The following is a 21,913-nucleotide window of genomic DNA, read 5'->3' on the forward strand; positions in this document are numbered from 1 at the left end:
AAACGCCTGTGCTCTGAAGGCAGTTGGACAATTAGAGATCTGCCTTGATCTGCCTCGCGTTTAACAGTGCAAGGCTGGGGCTGCCAGGGCAGTTCTGCCGTCACAGACCAGCGACACGCGTGCTCCGTGGGCAGCCTGCCCACAGCCCCGAGGAGCTGCCCATCCGGCCGCAGCAGCCGGGATCCCTCCCGGCATCCTCGCTTCACACTGGGGCTGATGCTGCCGGGCAAAGGCAAACGTGGGCGCAGCCAAAGCCCGACCCCGCGCTCAGCATTCTTGGCCCAGGCTGGCTGAGCCAACTCCGTCCCCGGGGCCGGAGCGCGGCCGGAGCAGCCTCGCTCTGCTGGGGAGTGGGGCCAGGGGAGCCCCGGGGTGGCCAGGGCTGCGCGTGGGGGGAGGCAGCACTGGGGGGGCTCGCGCCGTCCTGCCAAGCAGCCGTTTCCCAGCTGCCATCAGTGAGCGCGAAATGCACGTGCAGGGGAGGAAGCCGGGCAAACGCTGCGGGATCAGCCCGGCCCGAGGCGCGTCCCTGCCCAGGGCTGCTCCTCCCTGTCCCTCCCAGCCCGGCCTCGCTGCGCCCAGGGGAGATGGACCCAGGCGTCCCAGCCCCCCGACTGAGCTCCCAACCTACAAAAAAACCCCAACAAAGCAGAAGTTTGCACAGAAATGGAATTGCTCTTGCAAAACAAATTCCCCAACAGCTCGTTCCAGGGTCCTCAACCGAGAGTGGCTTTGGCCAGCGTGAAGGAATGCAACAGACTTGGCTTTCGCGTCAAAAATATTTTGAAACAGTCAGCAATAAATTCTCCCTGAGAGATTTCACAGCAGAAAATGGGGGCAAAAGGTGTTGGGGGATGGGACTAGCGTGCTCCAGGCCCCTTGGAAAAAGTCACTGCAGGAAAACTGGGGCTGCAGGGGGGAGAGGCCAGGAAACCGGACGGGAGCAGCCACTTCCTCCCTCCCAGCACGGCGGGGGCTGGCGCAGCGCGGGAGCGAGCACGAAGCGCTGTGACGGAGCGGTGCCGCCAATAGAGCTGTGCTGCTGGCGGAGTGGCGCGGGCCAGCGTCCCCCTGCACGGCGGCCAGGCTGCACGTGCCGCAGGGCGGGTTTGTGCCAGAGCTGCCGGGGTCCACACGGCAGAGGTTTCCCAGCACCAGCTCCGTGCCCTGCGCTTCGGGTAAATCCCCAGCCCTGCAGCCGCCGTGCGGAGCTGGGGCAGGCCGGGGCGGTGGAGGCCATTGGCCTCCTGGCACCGCAGGTTTTTGCATCCTGGCCAGTTTGACCTCCAGATCTGGGAGCACCATGCCAGGCTCTGGCTCATCCCCTGCACCGGGCAGCCGCACTGGCAGCACTGCTGGCCAGGGACGTGCATTGCAAACTGGCCGGGGTGGCTTTCCCGGGGAGGAGCGGGGCCAGGCTGGGGGTGCTTTATTTCTGCACTGAGGTCTGCGCGCAATGAGCCCAGGACCAGCTGGCAGCCCAGGAGCTGTGTGCCTGCAGCGGCAGCGGCTGGCTCCGGGACACGGTGTCCCCGCGATTCCTAAGGCACCAAATGCAGCTACGGGAGGCACGGCGCACGTGGGTGCTGTAACATAATGTGCTGCGTGCGGTGCCAAGGTTTCATCCAGAAAGTTCCCAGCCTGCTGCAAGGTCTGGGGCTGGGCAGCAGGCAGGGTCACTGCCAGCACGGGAGCGCGTCTGGTCTTGCCTGCGTCAGCACGCGGGCAGAGTCCAGGCAGCGCTCACAAACACGTGGGCACACAGCGGCAGGCAGGGAGCCGGCCGGCTGCGACCTCCCCCTCACGGGGAGCATCCCGCCTGCTCCCCCCGAGCCCCGGGAGATGCCTCTGGGCCATGGCCCTGCTGTCACCCCAGGGCACCCAGGGACCACGGCAGCCCCACGCTGAGCCATGCCCCCGAGCTGCTCACTCCTGCCCAACGTCCCTTCCCTGTGCTGCAGCGAGCCTAGCTGGCTCCCGGCGGGACGCACCACTGCCCTTAGGGCTTCTCGAGCCCGTCGCAGCGTGGCGCTGGGCAGACCCAGCTCCCACAGCGAGGAGTCAGAGGGGATGGATGACCACCATGCCCCGGGGACACGTTGGCCAGCACTTGGCGTCTGCAGCCACGTGCCAGCGCCGGGCTGTGGGGCTGGAGCTGAACTGCCCTCACCAAGCCCCTCAGTGTCCCCAGCGCAGCCTGGCGCAGGGGAGATGGGCTCCAGAGGCTGTGGGATCCCGCAGCCCAGGGCCACGCACACAGCCGGGGACGTGGGAGCAAGGGTTTCCGCACCGCCGGGGGCTGAGCACGCCGGGCAGCAGCCAAGGCCAGAACCGATTAATGCGGCTCGGTACAGCCGTTACACATTAACTCCCTTGTTTGTCCCATATTCCCCGGCAGGAACCTCCTGCCAGAACCCGGGGTCCAAGAGCATGGCTGGTGCATGCTCACGCAGCCGTGCCGGGTGCTGTACCAGCCCCACAGCCGCCACAGAGCCGAGCCGGGACCGTCTGTTACAGGGCACCAGCGCCCGCAGCATCAGCAGTGCCGGGGCTCTGGCCACCATCCACGGGAGCCGCAGCAGCACCTCTGAGCTACACAAACAACAGTTTGGTCAGAAAAAGCACCCGAGTGCCTCTTTATTGGGGAAGGGTGGACACGGGGCAGCTCAGCCCGGGGAGCGCCCGTCCTGCGGTCCTGCAGTGCACGCCTGCTGCGGGCTCCCGGTGCAGCCTAGTGCCCCGTCCCCGTCCTTGTCCCCAGAGCTTGGCACCGCCGCAGCAGCCGGAGCTCAGCATCACCTGGGCCCCAGCAGCCCTGGAGCTGCAGTGGCCGCAGGGCTGGGGTGGACATTTTGGGCATCCTGGAGCTGCTGCCTCCCCACAACCCAACGTCCCCGGCTGCGGCCAGGCCACAGCGGCCACCATGCCACCTGCTCCCGCCACCCTGGGCAAAACCTTGGCACAGACCACGGCTCCAAGGGGAGCCGTGGCTTTGTGCAGTGCCCAGCCCTGGCCGGCACCGTCGCCCTGCGTGCACTGACCTACCCTGGGGAGGCGGCAGGAGCCCCGGTCCCGGAGGAGGAGAGCGGCTGTGGGCACCCCACAGCCCTTTGGGTGGCCTCCTGGATGGAGTCTCCAAAAATCACTCCTAGGGGTTGTTTCTCAGAGGCTTTAAGTTTGCCTTCGGCAGCATCGCGGTGCTAAAACGAGAGCTGAGCTCCTCCAAAAACCTGACCCTCAGCACGCGACATCCCAGGGATGGGGAGAGCAGGTCCTGGTGCGGCAGCAGAGCCAGCCCGCGCCCGCTGCCAGAGCCCCTCCAAGGATGCATCCGGCAGCCGGACACGGACCGCCCGCACTGGCGGGGACGGGGGCTGCGGCAGCCGTGGCCCCAGCCCCGTCAGAGCCCACCGGGCGGTGGGGCCAGACTGAGGTTGAGGAAGCCCCCATAGCGGAAGGGGGGCAGGCGGGGGGCGCAGGCGGCGGCGGGGGGCAGGCAGGCGAGGGGGTTGACCCCACACGCTCCAGCATCCTGCTTGCCGCTGAAGTAGATGCTGTCAGGCGAGTCCACCGAGGGGTCCTCGTCGAAGTAGTTGTAGGGCTTCAGGAAAAAGCCGACACCGTTCCCCACGGTCACCGTGTTGGGGACGTCTTCGGCATGGGGGACATGCAGGAACCCCACGGAGATCCAGGCGACCAGGTCCTGGGCAGGAGGGGAGCCGGGCGTCCTGTCAGGCTGAGCGGGACCCTTCCAGCCTGGCAGCCCCCGGTTCGGCCGCAGGACAGGAGAAGCCTCTGGCCAGGGCAGGAGCTGGGGCGGCACCCGGTGCTCGGCCCCCCTCCACCCAGGGGACCCCAGCTCACCTCGTTGGTGATGGTCTCATTATCAATGAAGTCGGCAAAGGCGACGGTGGGCGTCCAGGGGTCGTTCTGGTTGTAGATGCTGCTGCTGGTGGGCTCCTCCTCCTTCCGTTGGGTGACGGCCAGCTGGTACCTGCCAGCACAGGGAGCAGAGGGGCTCGTCCGGGCCGGCACCGGGCAGGGCGACCGCAGCATCACCGCCTGGGGATGCACCGACAAACCGGGGCTGACTGCACCCTTGGCGTGTGCCCGAGACACTGCCTGTCCTGGCTCAGGGAGGGAAAGGGCTGGCACGGACCAGCGTGGTAGCGACAGGCAGCAGCCCCGGCACCTTCGGGCTCGCGGGGGATTGCTCGCTGCCCACGGCTGCTCCAGCACGGCCGGGAGACACGAACGTGTCCAGGCGCAGACGCTGCTGCTTGCTGCCCGAGACGCTCGCTTCGGCCGCAGCCATTTTAACTCCCACAACCTCCCCCCGAACATGAGCCCTTAAATTTCACCCTGGCAGTGAGCCAGTTCTGTGTTTATCCCGAGCATTTTCCAAAAGACGTTCTGTCCTTACATGAAGATGTCAAGACCTGGGGATGCCAGTGCTTCCCTTGGGAGTGCGTCCTGCAGCCTGGTTGCCCTCACAGGGAAAAACACATGTGATTGCTCTAAATTAATATTTTCTGGGGTCAGATTCCTGCCTGTGAACTACAGATGTCATTGAGCAACTTTTGAAGGGATTCGCAGAGCCAAAAAACATGCACGTTTGCTGTTTAACCCTCCCCTGCAGCCTGGCAGAGGCTTGCTGGGTGGCAGCAGCCCCTGCTCCGCTGAGATGCGGGAGCAGCCGGGGATGCGGTGGCAGGGTGGGGGAGAGGGGGTGGGGGCCACACGCGCCCCAGCCCCGGCACCCACCTGCCCCAGCTGAGGGACCTCTCCATGGGGCTGCTGGCGGGCAGGTGCTCCCCGGCGAAGCTGGTGATCTGGATGCGGTAGCTGCGCGGATGCCCCCACTTGTTGGGCTTGCGGCTGGCAAAGGAGAGGTAGCGGGGCATGGGGGCGTTGAGCGGGAACGCTGCCTCATCCTCCCTCTCCAGCCTCTCCCTGCGGAGGTACGGCCGCTCGATGGTGTTCTGCATGCTCCAGGGGTCTTTCACAAGCTCATACTCCATGTCCTGGGTCTCCAGAGAGTTCAGCTGCCCTGTGAAGCACAAGAGAAAACCCTCTCGAGCTCCGTGCCCCGGGCAGAGCTGCAGCCCACAGTGAACCGCAGCTATGCACAGAGGCAGCCAGACCTACCGTTGACATCTAGGTCCACCTTGTAGTGGATGTGGTGGAGGTGCATCGTCCCCAGTGTGTGGGGCCCAACCCTGTTGCCATAGTCGGTGCCTCGGCCGTGGAGGAAGGAGGAGCTGATATAGCCGGTGGCGTGCACCCGGACCTCCACGGCCCCGCTGCCGTGGAACATGAAGTCCCAGATGTAGTCGTAGTTGATGAGAGTGGAGACGGCACGGATGACCAGCGTGTTTTTCTGCAGCCCACCGTAGTACAAGGAGTGCGAGTCAGAGAAGTGACGCCGCAGAGGGAGGGCAGCATCATGCTCAAAAATGCAGAGCGAGTTTTGGTTGGTTTTGGGGGTCTCTGACTCCACCAGGTAGTGCCGGTCCACGTAGGTCGCCGTGTAGGGACAGTCGAGGCCCCGGACAAGCTCATAGGCAAACCTGCCAATGCCGAAGCTCCCGTCGAGGTAGCGGGTCGACATGCCCCCGGGGCAGTTGGAGCCGTACAGGGCTAAGGCTTCCTGGAGACTCAGCTCATAGACAATCCTCTCCCCGTGGTAGCTGATGTCAAAGAGGCGCGGGCCAGAGTTGGGGTTCATGCCGAAGGCGATGCTCCAGCCCTGGAAGGTGACGCGGTTGTCCCTGATGCTGTAGCGGGGACCCTGGGGCTCATACTGCAGCGGCCCCGGGGAGCCGGGCGGGTGCCGGGGTGTCATCGAGCCCAGCACCTCTTCAGCCTGGGGCTTCTCGATCCTGACAACCTCCAGCAAGTTGGCCACAAACACATCCTCCAGATCCCCCATGCTGGCAAAGTACTGGCCATTGTAGAAGACTTGCCGCAGCCGCCAGCGGGAGACGTGGAGGTCCCCGTGCTCCACCAGCACCTCCAGCCCCACTGGCGAGAGGTAGTAGCCGGTGCCGGCCACGCCGTGGAAGAGGACAAACCAGGTTGCGCGGTCGCCGGACTTGAAGCCCCGTGGGGCCGTCGTGAGGATGGCCAGGTCGGTCCCATTGGACTCGCAGCACGCGGTGAGGAAGCGCGGTGCCTTTCTCAGCTCCTGCTGGATGAGGGTGTTGATGTCCGCGTATTCCTTGCCAGTAACAGGTCTGCGGTGGTACGGCAGCTTCCCCCCGTACTTCTGCACCGTGATGTCCCGGTGATACGCCGGCGTTGGCAGCGGACCCACCACGTACTCGGTGACGTTGGGGTCTGGCTGGTTCCCAAAGTACAGCACAGCCAGCGCCTCCCGGGGGGGACGAGCCCCCCCACCATCCAGGAACCGCAGCACCTCTGCCTTGGCAGGGACCTGCACGTCGACGGAGGCGATGCAGTTGTCGGAGGGTCTGGCACGCGAGGCGTCGACCAGCTGCACCCCAAGGCTTCCCTGCAGGTACCGCACCACTTGCACCATCTCTTCGGGTGTCAGGTCGGCAAAGACCAGGCTCTGGCCGTCATCGGCGTCCTCCTGCTCCGGGGGCTGGTGCTGGCAGGTGCTGGGGGCCCTTCCTCTGGTCAGCAACACACAGACTAAAGCAAATATCGTGGCTAAAGCCAGAACGAGGAGGATGAGCACCGTTTTCACATTCATGTCTGCTGAGGCACTGAGAGCTCCCACAGTCTGGCAGCGCAGGTTTCCAGCTGCAGAATCCTCCCAGCAACGCGCCGACAGAAGGGGCTGGGTTTGGTTGGGTTTGTTTTTTCCCTCCTTTTCTCAACAGGGAACAGCCCAGAGGAGCTCGCAGGGAGGATGCAGGGGGATGTTCTCAGACGTGCCTGGGATTTGCTGGGAACCATAAAAGGCAGCTTGGCTCTGCTTCCCCCAGGGGGGTCATAATTTTAAGTAAACTTAATGCTTCTGCATCTGCCCTTCCCCCCTTGTCCCACATGCAGATCTTGGAGAGGACAGATCCGGTCACTTGGGGAAAATAAATGCATCTCCCTGCACCTCCTCTTAACCCTGCAGATGCAAACAGCCAGGCAGGCAGCGGAGACCGCAAGGACGACACTCCTCTGTGCAGAGCACGGCTGAGCACAGCACCGTGGCCCCATCCTGCCGCGGCCCTGCTGTTCCCAGCAACGCCTCTACAGCCTGCGCAGAGGCATCGCACGCTGCTGCCGACGACCCCGCGTGTGGGAAGGCACCGGTCCCGCAGCCGGGAGGGAGTGAGGGAGGGGACAGCTGTTTGTCACCCCCCAAAGGCGCCTCCTGATCCTGGGCTACGTCCTGGCATAGATGGGGCTGCGAGGAGGGGGACGAGAGCTCCAGAGCCCACCGAGCACCCTGGCAAACGGGCAGCGGCACTGGCCGTGCTGCACCGCCAGCAGCCGCACGGCTCCCGTGTCCCGGCTGGAGCCTGGAGGAGGGCTCTCGTGCGAACCTGGCCGGCATCGGGCTGCAATGGGCTGAGCTGGCCCCCGCGCTGCTCCCGGGGCCGAGGTCCGGCTGGTTCGCCCAGAGGCACCCGTGGGGACGGTGCTGGCGCAGGGGCAGCGAGACCCCTCCCTGCAATAGTCCCTTCCCTTCCTCTCACCTGCACCCAGGGGCGAGCGCCCAAGAGCTGCAGCCCAAGCGGGTCCTGGCTCTGTCCCCAGCCTCACCCCGAGCACCCACAGAGCTCGGTGCCAGCACCCGCCTCGGCCCTCCCACCGGAGCCCTGGGACTCCCCAGCCCGTCCCCGTGCCCAGAGCCTCGCTGCTGGGCTGGTTTGTGGGTGCAGGAAACACCGCAGAGACCCAGCATCATCCCTCCAGCAGATGCTGCTGTTAAGTCAAGAACGAGACACTCGAGAGGGCACTGGACCAGAATAATTTTCTTTTTTTTTTTAACCTGAGATAGGCACTACACAGCGCTTGCTTCTACAACAGAGGAACAGGATTTTCTCCTCACTTTCCTCCTGCAACAGACTCAAATTCAGCAATCAACAGAGATAATGTAGATTCCCACCTGGCATCCTGCCAGGAAAATTATGCTTCCCTTGTAAAGAGCACTATTTTAAAAGCAATGATAAAAAGTGAAGTCATTGCACAACTGGAAATTGAGACAACTTCACTAAAAAAATGAAAATCTGAGACAGAACAGTCAACCTGGTGTCTCTGACTGTGTCTCCTAACACTGTCCGGTAGCATTAAAGCCTGCTCATATTTTGGAAACCATCATAGGTGAACGGGGGCAAGTTTGGCAAACAAGAGGCAGTTTTGGGCAGGCACGCAATAGGGTTGATTTCACACGCCGTGAAGTCCTGCTCGCTGGTGAAAAACACGCCATCGTGTGAGTATATGGAGGGGTCCAGGTCATAGTAGTTGTAGGGTCTCAGGAGAAAGCCAACCGCGTTTCCCACCGTCACAGTGTTGGGAATATCCTCAGAGTGCGGGATGTGAAGGAAACCAGTGGTTATCCAGGCAACCAGGTCCTAGGCAGGGAGGAGCCACGAGACCGCAGTTATTTCAGATGCCTGGAGCGGGAGCAACCGAAATCTGCGCAGGGGCCATGGAAAGTTACAGGAGAGCAGGAGGGGACCTCAGCGGGCACCAGCTCGGCTGCATTCCCGCACACCAAGATCCCCCCTCCTGGGAAAGATCCCCTCCCTTCTCCAAAGACCTGCCCGCAGCCACAGCCCCAGACGTCCACCCAGCAGAAGGGCCCTTGCCCTGACCCCCACGGCCAAGACCCGGCCTCGCAGAGATTTTCCTGAACTTTTGTCAGCATTTCTCCTTAGGGAGAAACGAGCTCCTGCTCTGCACTCTGATCTACGTGCTCTGACCGAAGCACCAAGCAGATACACAGAAAAGGGGATGCTCAAACCCGCTTTCCTCGTTCCCCGGGGCTGCCGCTCTCCCAGCTGAGCCCGCTGTCCTGCAGGCGATGCTGGGGTCGCTCGGCCCCTGGGGCTCCTGCTCAGCCCGGGGCTGGGTATTACAGCTCCAGCCCAGGGTACCCCGGCCCACCTCGTTGGTGATGGTCTCGTTGTTGATGAAGTTGGCGAAGGTGACGGTGGGCGTCCAGGGGTCGTTCTGGTTGTAGATGCTGGTGCTGGTGGGCTCCTCCTCCTTCCGCCTGGTAACGGCCAGGTGGTACCTGAGGACACGAAAAGACACGGGAGCAGCCCCCTGGGGCAGGGCAGAGCTAAAAGCCAGCTCCCCAGAGAGTCTGCGGAGCACGAGCCTGCTCCTACAGAGTAACCCCAGCCCAGGAGAGCGTCTGTCCTGCGCCTCCCCATCGAGGAACGTCCGAGCGATGCCTCTCCAGCTGGCGGGGCTGGGGGCACCTCTCAGAACCTGCCATCCCAGTCAGAGCAGCCTGACCTTGCCCAGCTGATGGCCTTCTCCATGGAGCTGGCTTCGGGGACGTGGTCCCCCGCAAAACTGGTGATCTGGATCCTGTAACCACGCTGGTGGCCCCACTTGTTTTTGCTGTTGGCAGCGAAGTAGATGTATCTGGGCATCTTCGACTGGAGCCGGAAGGCAGCCTGGTCCTCCGTGTCCAGGACTTTCTTGGTGAGGCGCGGCCGCTCTATCTGCTGCTCTGGGCTCCAGGGAGCCCGCACCATCTCAAACGCCATGTCGTGGGCCACCAGGGAGTTTTTCACCCCTGCGAAGCAAAAGCAAAGTCACTGAGGAGCGTCCCCACAGTCCCCTGTTCCCCTCGGACATCACTGCAGCCAGAGCTCACCCTCCTCATCCTCCCTTCCCGCAGCCCGGGCTCTGAGCACCGGCTCCTGCCCCTGAGAGCAGTTACTGCTCCGCAGCTCCACAGCGGCATGACTGTACATCGTGTACGTCGTGTACGTTTATCCATGGCTGCACAACTGTACGTTTGTCTGACTCGGGCGACACCACGCTGCGGCAGACGCCACCATCCATGGGGACTCTCCCCCTCTGCAAGGGACAAGAGAGGAGCTTCGTCCCAGTGCAGAAGAACAGGTTTGCTTTCCAGTGCAAGCACAGTCTAATTATCTCCAGCACCTGATGGCCCAGGCACTGTGTTTATGCTCATTGGCATGCATCCCGCGAGCTGGAAAGCACTAGGCAGAGCCGCGGCTCCGAGACATTTGCACATCACAAAACTGGAGCAGTGCTGTGCAGTTCAGGTCTTTCCACAGAGAATAGTCACGAGCCAGAGGCTCAGAGCAACAGGAGGGGCACAAGAGCAAATAAATCTGGGGACAAGACGGCAAAGAGCTGGCTGAGAGCACTTGAGGGCCAGCGCCAGCACGGCTCTGGCAGAGAGGTCGGTGCTCGGCACCCACTGCCCGTCCCGGCCGGAGCGCGTGGTCTAACACCCTCCCGTGCTCCGCTCCCCTCGGCCCCACGCGAGTTTCCAGCTCGCGTAAAGGCCATTTCAGAGCTGAACCTCTGGCCATCCTGGAAGGTTTGAGCAGCGCCTTGGGCCTGGGCCCCGGGGCTGCCATCGGGGTCAGCGTCAGAGCCAGAGCCCCGTGGAAGAGGACCCACACTCAGCAACCCCCGCCGTGCTCATTTTCTTCCCTTCACAGCTTCTGCTGTGAACAAAACTTCTAACCCCACACCTCCCCTTCCAGTGACAGCAAGGATGCTCTGATTTCATCTGCCTTTTCCCTGTTCTTGCAGTTTTGCAATCCCCCATTTTTACCTAAGTACTCAAAACCCATCCTAAAACCACGTGGAACAGTCTTTAAATTTGCATTTCCCAATTGAAAGGAAATTGGGAAATTTTTAATAGATGGCAGGAGCATGCAGCAAATGCAACTTCAGCAGGAGGGTGAAGACAGATTTGTGGCATAAATGGTAGGGGGAGCCCTAGAAAACTGCAGCTGACGCTCCCGTTGTTGCTGTGAGCAAAGGATCCCTCGTACCCCTGGCAACATGCAGCACAGCCCTAAGCTCAGAGCTGGCCGCCAGCCCAGCAGCCGCCTGCTGTGCCCACAGCCCCGCGGAGAGGGCAGCTGCCGGTCCCACTCGCACACGAGCAGCGGGAACAGCTCGACAAAGCTGTAAAGTAGGAACGTGAGCTGGAAACCACATCCCAACAAACCAGTTTGATCGACTCCGACTATCATTTGGGGCTCAGGACAGGGGAGGGCGGGAAGGGAAAAATCCTGACTTCTGCGGGATTTCAAGGGGGCAGGGTCGAGGCCGGGTCTGTCTGCCCAGGCGGGAGGGGAAGGACCCCTTCCCCGCAGGGGCACAGGCTGGGCACACAGCAGTGCTGGCGTTACCCAGCCCAGGAAGCTGCACGACACTTATGGGTAACCGCACGGAGAGAGGGGGAACAGCAGGACATGCAGGACAACAGCTTTTCACTGCTCTAAAAACAGAAGGGAGGCAGCTCTGTGTCAGCACACCATCCTACCCCACGTATGGAAAGAAAAATCTTTATAAGGACCAAAAATGTCAACTTTTTGGAGTCTGCAAGTACTCAGGGAGGGCACAAAGGAGAGACAAGACCCAGACCTACCTCCCACGTCCAAGTCCACTTTATAGTTGACGGAATGGGTGCGTATCGTACCCAGCGTGTGCTCCCAAACCCTATTGCCGTATCTCAGACCATCCCCGTGGAGAAAGGATGAGCTCGCGTACCCCGTGGCCTGGACCTTGCCTTCGATGGCCCCGTTCTGATAGAAGATAAAGTCCCACACATAGTCATGGTTGCCCACGGTCGCAATGGACCGAACGACCAGAGCAGAGTTGACCAGCCCCCCGTAGTAGAGCGACTGCAAGTTGGAGTAGTGGCGCCTCAGGGGGGAGCCCAGGTTCTGCTCAAAAATGCAGAGGGAAGCCTTTCTCTTGCTGGGGCTCAGGGTCTCAGACAGAGAGTGTGTGTCGACATAGGTGGCCGAGTACGGGCAGTCGACCCCTCGCACTAAGGGGGAGGCGTAGCGCCCAATGCCGAAGCTCCCGTCCATGTACCTCGTTGACATCCCTCCAGGGCAGTTGGAGCCGTACACTGACAACGCCTCTTGGATGCTGATTTCATAGGCAACCCTCTCCCCCTTGTGTCGGATGTCAAACAGGCGCAGGCCCGTGTTCACGCTCATCCCAAAGGCAAAGCTCCAGGCCTGGAAGAGGACGTGGTTGTTCCTGATGCTGTAGCGGGGACCCTGGGGCTCGTACTGCAAAGGGAACAGCGCGGCCCAAGGCGCTCGGGGCTTCATGGACGAGAAGTCCCCATCGCGCGGCGCTTTCCTCACCTTCTCCACGCTGATGCGACCCTGCACGTAGGCGCTCTCCAGCTGAACCATGTCCCTGTAGTACTGCCCGTTGTAGAAGACCCTGCTCACTGCCCACCGGGAGATGTCCAGGCTGCTGTGGTCCACCAGCACCTCCAGCCCCACCGGGTGCACAAAGAACCCACTCACGTTCTGAAAGATGATGAACCAGGACTTACGGTCTCCAGACTGAAACCCGTGAGGGGCTGTGGTCTGAAACACCATGTTGGTGCCATCGTACTCAAAGACTTCTTTTAGGAAGGTTGGGGCTGCAGCAAATGCCACCGTCTCCAAGAACGCTCCCACCTGCTTGTACTCACTGCCCAGCATCGGTCTGCGGTGGTACGGCAGCTTCCCCCCGTACTTCTGCACCGTGATGTCCCGGTGATACGCCGGCGTTGGCAGCGGACCCACCACATACTCGGTGACGTTGGGGTCTGGCTGGTTCCCAAAGTACAGCACAGCCAGCGCCTCCCGGGGGGGACGAGCCCCCCCACCATCCAGGAACCGCAGCACCTCTGCCTTGGCAGGGACCTGCACGTCGACGGAGGCGATGCAGTTGTCGGAGGGTCTGGCACGCGAGGCGTCGACCAGCTGCACCCCGAGGCTTCCCTGCAGGTACCGCACCACTTGCACCATCTCTTCGGGTGTCAGGTCGGCAAAGACCAGGCTCTGGCTCGTGGATCCCGTCTTCTCCACGATGCGGGGCTGGGATTCACAGCTGGGTGATCGCCTCCCCCTGCTCAGCAGCATGCAGGAGAGAATGAAGATTATCACCGCAGCCCCAACCAGGAGAACGTAGGGAAGTTTGGGGTTCATCTCTCTCAGTGCAGAGACAGCACACGGGGTTTGGCTGCAGCATCCAGAATACGTCCCCTCACCTGCAGACCAGCCTTTTAAGTCATTTGACGACTGTGGGCGTAAAGGCGTCGCTTGCGAGGTGGGGAGGGAGCCTGGAGCTCGCATCAGACTGCGAGAGGAGATCACAGGTCCCAGCCAGTTCAGCCTGTTTCCTCCCCACCCCAGACACACCGAGGAAGCCAGCTGGGGAGCCGGTGCCTGACTCACTCCCCAAGCTACTGATGGGTTTCTCCGCTGCGGGGTGACACCATGAAGAGCCCCGGCCTCAGTCAGCCCAAGGGGCCTTTGCTTCTCCCAGCGTCTCCAGGTCACCCTGTCCCGTCTCATGTGGGAGCGCAGCGATGCTGTAGGGGCAGGCTCAGCTGGCCCCACTCCTTCCGCACCCCGGTGCCCCGGGACCAGCCCTGCTCCCCTGAAGGGCCAGTCTAGGCCGGCACTCCAGGAGAGCCCAAGACCAGCCGGCTCCCCAGCACCTCCATGTGCCTGTTCTCCCTGCCGCCATTCTATGTTGCCTCCAAGTCCCTCCCAACCCTGAGGGAAGGGACCTGGCAGCTCCGGCCTGGCTCCAGCTGCAGCGGACTGGCCGAGATGAGAAGAAGCTCCCTGGCAAGAACAGGCAGCACTCACCGAACCCCTGGCAGCAACTGCAAGCGACAAGCGGCACCTGCAGCCGCTGCACCAGGGAGAGCAAGGCTGCAGGACGACCAACGGGACACATCTGTCCCCATTCAGCCGTCCCAACCCCACTGCAGCGGACAGGATCCTTGGACAAGAGCTGTCACGGGCAGAAATGGTTACTGTCAGGAGACCGTTCAGTACTCCTGACCGCACGACGGACCTTCCCTGGCCAGGAGAGCAGCGAGCAGGGGGACAGGGCACCGGGGCCACCCCATCGCAGTGCGAGGCGGCTGCTCCTGCATGGCCACCGGCTTCTGCAAGGCTGGCCCCACCGCGCCCAGCCCCGCGCGAGGCAGCGGCGATACATCACCGACACGTCACCGACAGCCAAAAATGGCTTTCCAGAGATCGTGGTCCACTTCACGCCCTTCTGGTGGAGACGGTTTGAGGCACAGGCAGGAGGGGCTGGGCAGGGGCTGAAGCCACTACAGCACTGGATCAATGTGCCACTCTTGCGATCATGTTAGTTTAGGAACTTAATGTTTTCATTCTCACTTCCAGCCAGGGAATAATTGCCCTTTTTCCCTGCAGGTCCCACACCAGCCGCAGATCAGGATCCAAGAAACCTGTGTGGGAGATGACCCATTTTTGCTGTGCTGCAGTTTTGCCTTCCCTGCGCTCGGAAGGTGGGGATCCTGCAGGGTGCCTCTCCAGCACCCCCCATGGCCCCGAGCCCTGCTGCTCGGGACAGGGCTCCCCGCCCTCGCTAAGGGGAACAAGTCTGGGATTTTACACAGCTCTTCCCAAGAGCATTTTGCAGCAGCCAGGGCTCAGGGGCTGTAAACAGAGCAGGGAATTGAGGGGCACAGCAGTCACAGAAAAGGACCTTGCCACCACGCAGGAACTGTATTTTAGCCCTTGCTTACAGGAAGGGAACCAGTATCAGCTCTGTTTTCGACCATAAGGACAGCAGCAGCACCTTCCAAGGCCACACAAACCACTGCATCTCAGGCAGGTACAAGAGAGGACACGTGCCGGGACTGAACGCTTGCACTGGAGTCAGCCGCAGCTTGACGTATGTAGTTCTCCGATTACTCCCCGCAGCCCAGGAGACAGCACGGGTTACTGGAGCTGCATTTCTCCTCGGGCCGGTAAGATGCAGTCCACTGGCTACCAGCGATCTCTTTGGCCCTGTGCAGATGTAAAACATTTTTTCCCCTAACTTTGACAGGAGCAGGTTTCAATAACAGAAGCCTAACGCTGCCAGCCTGTGCCCCCAGCACCACCGCTGCCCGTGCGCCTTCCCGGACTGCAGTTACCGGAACGGCCTTTAAGGGGAAGCAAAGCTGTCCTTTCAGGCCCAGCACCCTTGTGCCTCCCAGCGTGGGTGCCAGCACTTCCCTGCTCAGCCCGCCAGACGGTGCAGAGGGAGCTGCTCCTGGACTCAAATAACCTTCCACAGGGATCCGCCGCCAAAAACCGTGACTCCGTGCAGCAGCAGAGGAATTCACTGGCTCGCTGCAGCGGCTTTGCAGCCCAAGACTCGGGACCCAACTTACAAGCGTTTCCTCAAAAGAGGAGCGGAGATAGAGCTGCGCAAGCTCAGCCCTGCAGAGCACCAGTCCAGCTGCCCTGCTTTACGCTGGGCAGTCGAGATACAAAACGGACTTTCCCAAGTTACACGGAGCACCGGGACCAGCATCAGGCGCAGCAAGAGCAGGCTCACACTTCCAGCCCTGCAGACAGGGCTGCGTCTCCCTGTCTGCCTGGCCATGCCTATGGCAACACTCACCGTGCCAGACGCGAGGCCTCAAGGAAACACAAACATTTTTCAGCTGTTACCTTTCATACTTTCCCTGGGCTGAACACAGAGCTCCCAGACATTTCACACTGCCTTCAACTCCATGACCTTGACAGACTATTTTACACATACAAAACTAATTTTGCAATGGAAGAGGAGGTTAGGAGAGCGAAAAAGCAGAGTTCTAATGTCAGTTATTAGGTGATTCTACAGACTAGGAGGAAATCCCCCAAAGCTCTGGGGTTTACCAGTATAATGGCAGATGTTAAAGGAAGACCCAGACCTACCTCCCACGTCCAAGTCCACTTTATAGTTGACGGAATGGGTGTGTATCGTACCCAGCGTGTGCTCCCAAACCCTATTGCCGTATCTCAGACCATCCCCGTGGAGAAAGGATGAGCTCGCGTACCCCGTGGCCTGGACCTTGCCTTCGATGGCCCCGTTCTGATAGAAGATAAAGTCCCACACGTAGTCGTAGTTGCCCACGGTCGCAATGGACCGAACGACCAGAGCAGAGTTGACCAGCCCCCCGTAGTAGAGCGACTGCAAGTTGGAGTAGTGGCGCCTCAGGGGGGAGCCCAGGTTCTGCTCAAAAATGCAGAGGGCATTTTTACTGATTGTAGAGACCTGGGAATGAGCAAGGTAGTGCACATCCAGGTATGTCGCTAAATAGGGACAGTCGACCCCTCGCACTAAGGGGGAGGTGTAGCGCCCAATGCCGAAGCTCCCGTCCATGTACCTCGTTGACATCCCTCCAGGGCAGTTGGAGCCGTACACTGACAACGCCTCTTGGATGCTGATTTCATAGGCAACCCTCTCCCCCTTGTGTCGGATGTCAAACAGGCGCAGGCCCGTGTTCACGCTCATCCCAAAGGCAAAGCTCCAGGCCTGGAAGAGGACGTGGTTGTTCCTGACGCTGTAGCGGGGACCCTGGGGCTCGTACTGCAAAGGGAACAGTGCGGCCCAAGGCGCTCGGGGCTTCATGGACGAGAAGTCCCCATCGCGCGGCGCTTTCCTCACCTTCTCCACGCTGATGCGACCCTGCACGTAGGCGCTCTCCAGCTGAACCATGTCCCTGTAGTACTGCCCGTTGTAGAAGACCCTGCTCACTGCCCACCGGGAGATGTCCAGGCTGCTGTGGTCCACCAGCACCTCCAGCCCCACCGGGTGCACAAAGAACCCACTCACATTCTGAAACAAAACGAACCAGGTGATCCGATCTCCAGACTGGAATCCACGGGGAGCGGCTGTCAGGGCTGCTAGACTGGCTCCATCATACTCCATTACTTGATGCATGAAAGATGGAGCTGTGGGGAACACTTGGCTCTTTAAAAACCCTGCAATCTGTTTGTATTCAACAGCCAGCGTTGGTCTGCGGTGGTACGGCAGCTTCCCCCCGTACTTCTGCACCGTGATGTCCCGGTGATACGCCGGCGTTGGCAGCGGACCCACCACATACTCGGTGACGTTGGGGTCTGGCTGGTTCCCAAAGTACAGCACAGCCAGCGCCTCCCGGGGGGGACGAGCCCCCCCACCATCCAGGAACCGCAGCACCTCTGCCTTGGCAGGGACCTGCACGTCGACGGAGGCGATGCAGTTGTCGGAGGGTCTGGCACGCGAGGCGTCGACCAGCTGCACCCCGAGGCTTCCCTGCAGGTACCGCACCACTTGCACCATCTCTTCGGGTGTCAGGTCGGCAAAGACCAGGCTCTGGCCGTCATCGGCGTCCTCCTGCTCCGGGGGCTGGTGCTGGCAGGTGCTGGGGGCCCTTCCTCTGGTCAGCAACACACAGACTAAAGCAAATATCGTGGCTAAAGCCAGAACGAGGAGGATGAGCACCGTTTTCATGTGCATGCTGCTGCTGGTCCCAAAGCATTCACAGCAGCTTTCAGAGCAGGGTTTCTAGCTGCTGCCTCTGTCAGTTTACGCTGCAGTGGATGGATTAGCACGGAAAGTACAAAAGACTGGGAGAGGCTAGGGGAGGAGATCTGAAATTCGTGGTGACCAGAAAGGGCAGATCTCCTCTCTCAGCTGCAGCCTTCTCTGTCCTCCACGAGGAAGTGCTCTGAAAGAACTAGTGGAGATGCAGGGTCAGTGACTCAGACAAGTTTCACATAATTCTGTTACTTTTTCAGTCCAACCTAGCTTCCCGAGGCTGCCTGTAAAAACGAAGATCCTGTAGGCAGCCTGAGGTGGCTGGGACCACTGTGAGGCTCTGACAAGCTGGGAATTGTTGCCACACTGTAGAATTTCACCTCTTTGCAACTCACCAAATTTCCTTGTTTATCAGGCTGCTTCCTTGTAAACATTCTCCCTGGCAGCATGATTCCAAGCTTGGAGTTACTTTTTATTTTATTTTATTTTTTAAAATCTTCCACATGGAAGCCTTTGCTGAAAACACATCCATCTGTGTCATAGTAGAAAAACTTTGGCAGTCATGGGGAGATGTAGTTCAGGATGAGATTCAGGCCCCAATGCGCTGTGAACAACTAGCTCTTATTTTGCACCTTTGAACAGCTATGAACTGTTAATTAATCCCCCAGCATTCCACTGAAACAAGATCGCGCAGCTTTTGTCTCTGTCTCCGATTCAAAGATAAACTGAGGTGCAGCTTCTGAGAAGTTCCCTCAAGGACAAAACCACCCCCAAGCTGTGGCATCCAAGCAGGCAGCCGACGGCAGTGCCCGCTATCGCTGTGCTGCCAGGCTACCGTTGCCCAGGCTGAGCAGCCACCTCCAGGATTTCTACCAAAGGTTGTGACAACTGCCCTCTGCCATCCCCACCGACGGTCTCTCTGCTGGTCTCACGGCACTGTTGAAACACCGTGGCAGAACGAGGCGGCCAGACAACAGGACTCGGTGCTCCATCCTGCCATGCAGCAGATGCTTGGGGTAGACAAGACACACCGCTTTAGCTACAATCCCTGCTTGCCCCTGAGCTGGTGCTGAGAAGCACAAGGCATCCAAGAGAACCGGGGCTGGAGATTCAACCCAACATTTCCACTCCTGCTGCCAGCCTCACCTCGCCTCACCCTGGCCTTCTCTTCCTCCTCCCGTCAGAGTTTCCTGGTGGGAGACAGCACCCCCAGCCTCAGCACTGCCTCCAGTTCTTCCTCTGCAGCGGATCTTGCCCTGGACTCAGTCCCTCCGCGGTCCTCTGGCCATGCTTACCAGACACCACGCTGGTAGGCAGAAGGCCACGTTGCCACAGGACACACTCCATTATCCTCACCACCACCGGCAGCCTCAGCCTTCTTTAGCCCAGGCTGCAGCTGTGCAGGTCAGGGACAAGCACGTCCACTCCGTGCCAGCATGCGTCATCTCTGACTCACTGGCCATCGCACCAGCAAAGTCTGCAGAGCCACAGCAGTCAATTCACGTGGCCGCTGTGCCAGAAGAGGGGCTCGCTCTGTGGCATGGACACAAGCAATGGGGAGAAACAGGACAGATGAGAAGAGAGCCTTGGCTACACGGGATGCAACAGCTACAGGTTTCAGAGGTACCCTGCTGGCATTGACTTTCAACTGGCCTCCAGTGGCAGAATCGGATGCTTCTGAGTAGCCCCAAATTAAGCAAAGCAGCGCTGACTTCCAAGTCAGTCTTTCAATCCATGAAGTCAACAAGGCTTCAAGGATTACTCGGGGTTAGGCTTGAAAGAAAAATTCCCTTTTGGTGTAAGCCTAGAAGAGTGCAGAGAGGAAGTGCTGCTGCCGCAGTTAAGGTTTAGAGCGGAGCCAGGACGTACCTCCTGCCTCCCAGGAACTCAACAAGCGTTCTGCTGCAACACGCACCTACACAGCTGAGCCGAGACTGCTGCACAAACCTCTGAGGCTGTGTGCACAATGCTCACGTTGACATTTCCTTAAAGAAGTACAAAAAGCAGATCATTCAGTTCTGACTTGGCCTCTTGGTTTTGCATCCCAAGTCCCAAAAAGTCAAGGCACAGGCTGCAATTACAGATGGTCATTTTCTAAGCAGCACAGCAGTAGTTTAAGAGAACTGGACAAACTCCACAGGCCTTACTGCCCCACAAATCACAAGTCAACCCTGCAGCTTGCCTGGGAGATGTCTGAAAATAAAGTGTGGGAACACTCTTAGTTCTGTGCATGTTGGGTGTTTGGAAAAAAAGAGAAACCCTAACCTGTAATGACATCCCCATGACAAACCAACCCACAGGACACACCCCAGGTCTGCAGGACACAGATGACACAAACGACGCTTTCTGTGCTGCCTCTGCCCCGCTACAGACTACGTGCCATGGATGCCACGTCTAATACCACGTTATTTAATACCATCCATATCTGCTGTACTTTTCAAGCTGAGGACTTTTAAAGCCTATTACAAGCAACACAAGAATCAGCCTGCACTTTCCGGGAGCTCTGTTTCAGAATGAACAGAACAGCCCTAAATCCATCTCCATCCTGCAGAAGAAATTTCAGGAAGCAGAGTAATTAACTGAGCCTGCAGAGCCAGGAAACCTGTGTCCAATACCTTACTGATGAAAAGCGATCAGGGATCTTTAAGGGCCACACATACCGCTGAATTGCTTGTGTACCTTCTTCAAAAGAAGCCTGAAGCAGCTTAAAGCTAACCTAGAATTTAAAAAATTACATGTCTCGCTAACAGCAGCATAACTTGTTTACGACCTGTTTGGTGCACATACCTCTTCCCACAACTCAGCTCCCCAGTCAGATTAGCCCATCACTCTGTCCCACACCTAATATGGAGAACTCAATGTTTATTTTGGCTACATGGTTGCTTTTAGGTACTGCCCATCAGTACATCTTATATTTGCTAAATTGTCCACGTCTCCCAAACAAAGCAAGGAAGAGAGGAGTTCGCTGTTTTTCGCTCGCACAGAAAGGTAGAGGTGGCAAAAAATAGTCTCTGAAATTTATAGAAACCAAAACCAGAGACAGACAGCCTTTGGCTCAGGGAAACTCCGAGTCAGTGACTGCTAGACAGCCGGGTAAAGAATACGGTACAGAAAAACCCCTTGCCAACTCTCCTGATGCTGGCAAGTCATAAGCATACCCCAAGCCAGACCTCAGACTTTGGAAAACTCCCACTCCCATTCCCTCACCTCATAGGGTCAGCTTGTGTAAACCAGAAGGGTGGAAATTGCTTGACCCTTACCCATGCTGGCTGCGTTTCTGGCAGTGTTTGCGTCTGCACACAACTGCTGTGCCTTTATTCTCCTCTCAAAGTTTTAGCCGTCACTGCACATAAGCTGGGATGTCTCAAGAACCTGTGAGTTAGAGCCCCGACGGCACGCTGCCACTTCTCCTGGAGAGCAAAGCAGAAACCACTGCACTGAGAGTGAGGGGTGAAGATCACGGACAGCAAACCCTCCCCTACTCCTGCGGATGAACCACGCTCCCTGCCAACACCTGCCAAGACAACCGTCCTGGACGCTCCGTCCTTCCACAGGACCGCTGGCACAGGCCTCCTGGGAGCGCAGTTTCTTCCGGCTGTGGCGAGGAGGAACCCCTCGAGCTGCACCACATCGAGTCCTGCCAGCCACAGTCCTTCCTTCGAGCTCTGGCTCCAGCCCCTCGGCCCCCAGCAGCCTGTTCCCAGCCTGACGCCCGCCCTTCCCCAGAGCGGCTGGGGCACGGGCAGGGCTTTCCCGCAGCGCAGGGAGCACGGCGGGGCAGGCGGCCCTGCGGGAGGCGGGAAGCGTCTGCCCGCAAGCGGCTGCTGCTGCTTCTCGGCAGCTGAAGACGTCGAGGCTGGACGTGCCAGGCAGGAGCCCCGGCCTGCGGCGGCCGCTCCTGGGGCTGGGCAGGGGCCCCACCTAGCGGCACCCGGGCCGGGAAGGGCGGCCAAGGCCGGGCCAGGCACCGAGCTCTGCCTGTCCCGGGGTGCGGGCTCACCCCGGCGGCCGGGGGGCAGGGGAGCCGCCAGAGAGGTCTCTGCACACCGGGCCGTGGTGCAGCAGACAGGGGAGGAGGCGCAACAAGAACAAGGGCGATCCCCTGGGGAGAGCAGAGGACGCTTCGGCCGGGGGAGAGCAGGGCGGCCTGCGCTTCCTTTGGCAGCACGTGACGGAGCAGCCAAGAGAGTAACGGACCATGCACCGAACACACGCACTGGCTGTGGCACCAGGCGCCCGCCCCAGGACAGCGCTGCAGACCCCTGCTTGGCAGAGGTGCAGGAGCAGCCACGGAGCAGGCTCAGACGCGTCGAGAAACACCACGCACATCTCCTGCGTCTGTTTTAACCGAGACGGCTCAAGTCCCACACGCTGGGTTGAGACGGGACAGATCACCTGAAACCCAAGACCGCGGGCCTAACGTAAGGCATGCTAAAGGAACAAA

The 21,913-nt window shown here is 60.0% G+C and overlaps 2 protein-coding genes across 9 annotated transcripts; both read right to left on the reverse strand.

Annotated features, from left to right (window-relative positions):
• Positions 1-3,400: 3,400 nt before the first annotated feature.
• LOC142419816 (amine oxidase [copper-containing] 3-like) lies at positions 3,401-6,895 on the reverse strand. The gene is made up of 4 exons (XM_075523140.1): positions 5,149-6,895; positions 4,765-5,050; positions 3,865-3,994; positions 3,401-3,703 (listed from the first exon to the last, which is right to left on the reverse strand). The coding sequence occupies exons 1-4, from the start codon at positions 6,716-6,718 to the stop codon at positions 3,401-3,403; spliced, it is 2,289 nt and encodes a 762-aa protein (XP_075379255.1). The 5' UTR covers positions 6,719-6,895.
• Positions 6,896-7,761: 866 nt separating this feature from the next.
• LOC142419711 (amine oxidase [copper-containing] 3-like) lies at positions 7,762-21,032 on the reverse strand. Of its 8 annotated transcripts, none has more exons than XM_075522965.1 (5): positions 12,297-14,155; positions 11,564-12,164; positions 9,433-9,718; positions 9,076-9,205; positions 7,762-8,540 (listed from the first exon to the last, which is right to left on the reverse strand). In XM_075522965.1, exons 1-5 carry the CDS (start codon positions 13,500-13,502, stop codon positions 8,256-8,258), a joined length of 2,508 nt encoding a protein of 835 aa, XP_075379080.1. In that variant the 5' UTR covers positions 13,503-14,155; the 3' UTR covers positions 7,762-8,255. The 8 variants fall into 8 exon arrangements, with proteins under 8 accessions (XP_075379080.1, XP_075379081.1, XP_075379079.1 ...); XM_075522966.1 differs by having other exon boundaries at positions 7,766-8,540; positions 11,564-12,467; positions 12,621-14,155; XM_075522969.1 differs by having other exon boundaries at positions 7,786-8,540; positions 11,564-13,053; positions 13,196-13,251.
• Positions 21,033-21,913: the final 881 nt, after the last annotated feature.

The sequence above is a fragment of the Mycteria americana genome, chromosome 22, assembly GCF_035582795.1.
Source record: "Mycteria americana isolate JAX WOST 10 ecotype Jacksonville Zoo and Gardens chromosome 22, USCA_MyAme_1.0, whole genome shotgun sequence".
Lineage (NCBI taxonomy): Eukaryota > Metazoa > Chordata > Aves > Ciconiiformes > Ciconiidae > Mycteria > Mycteria americana.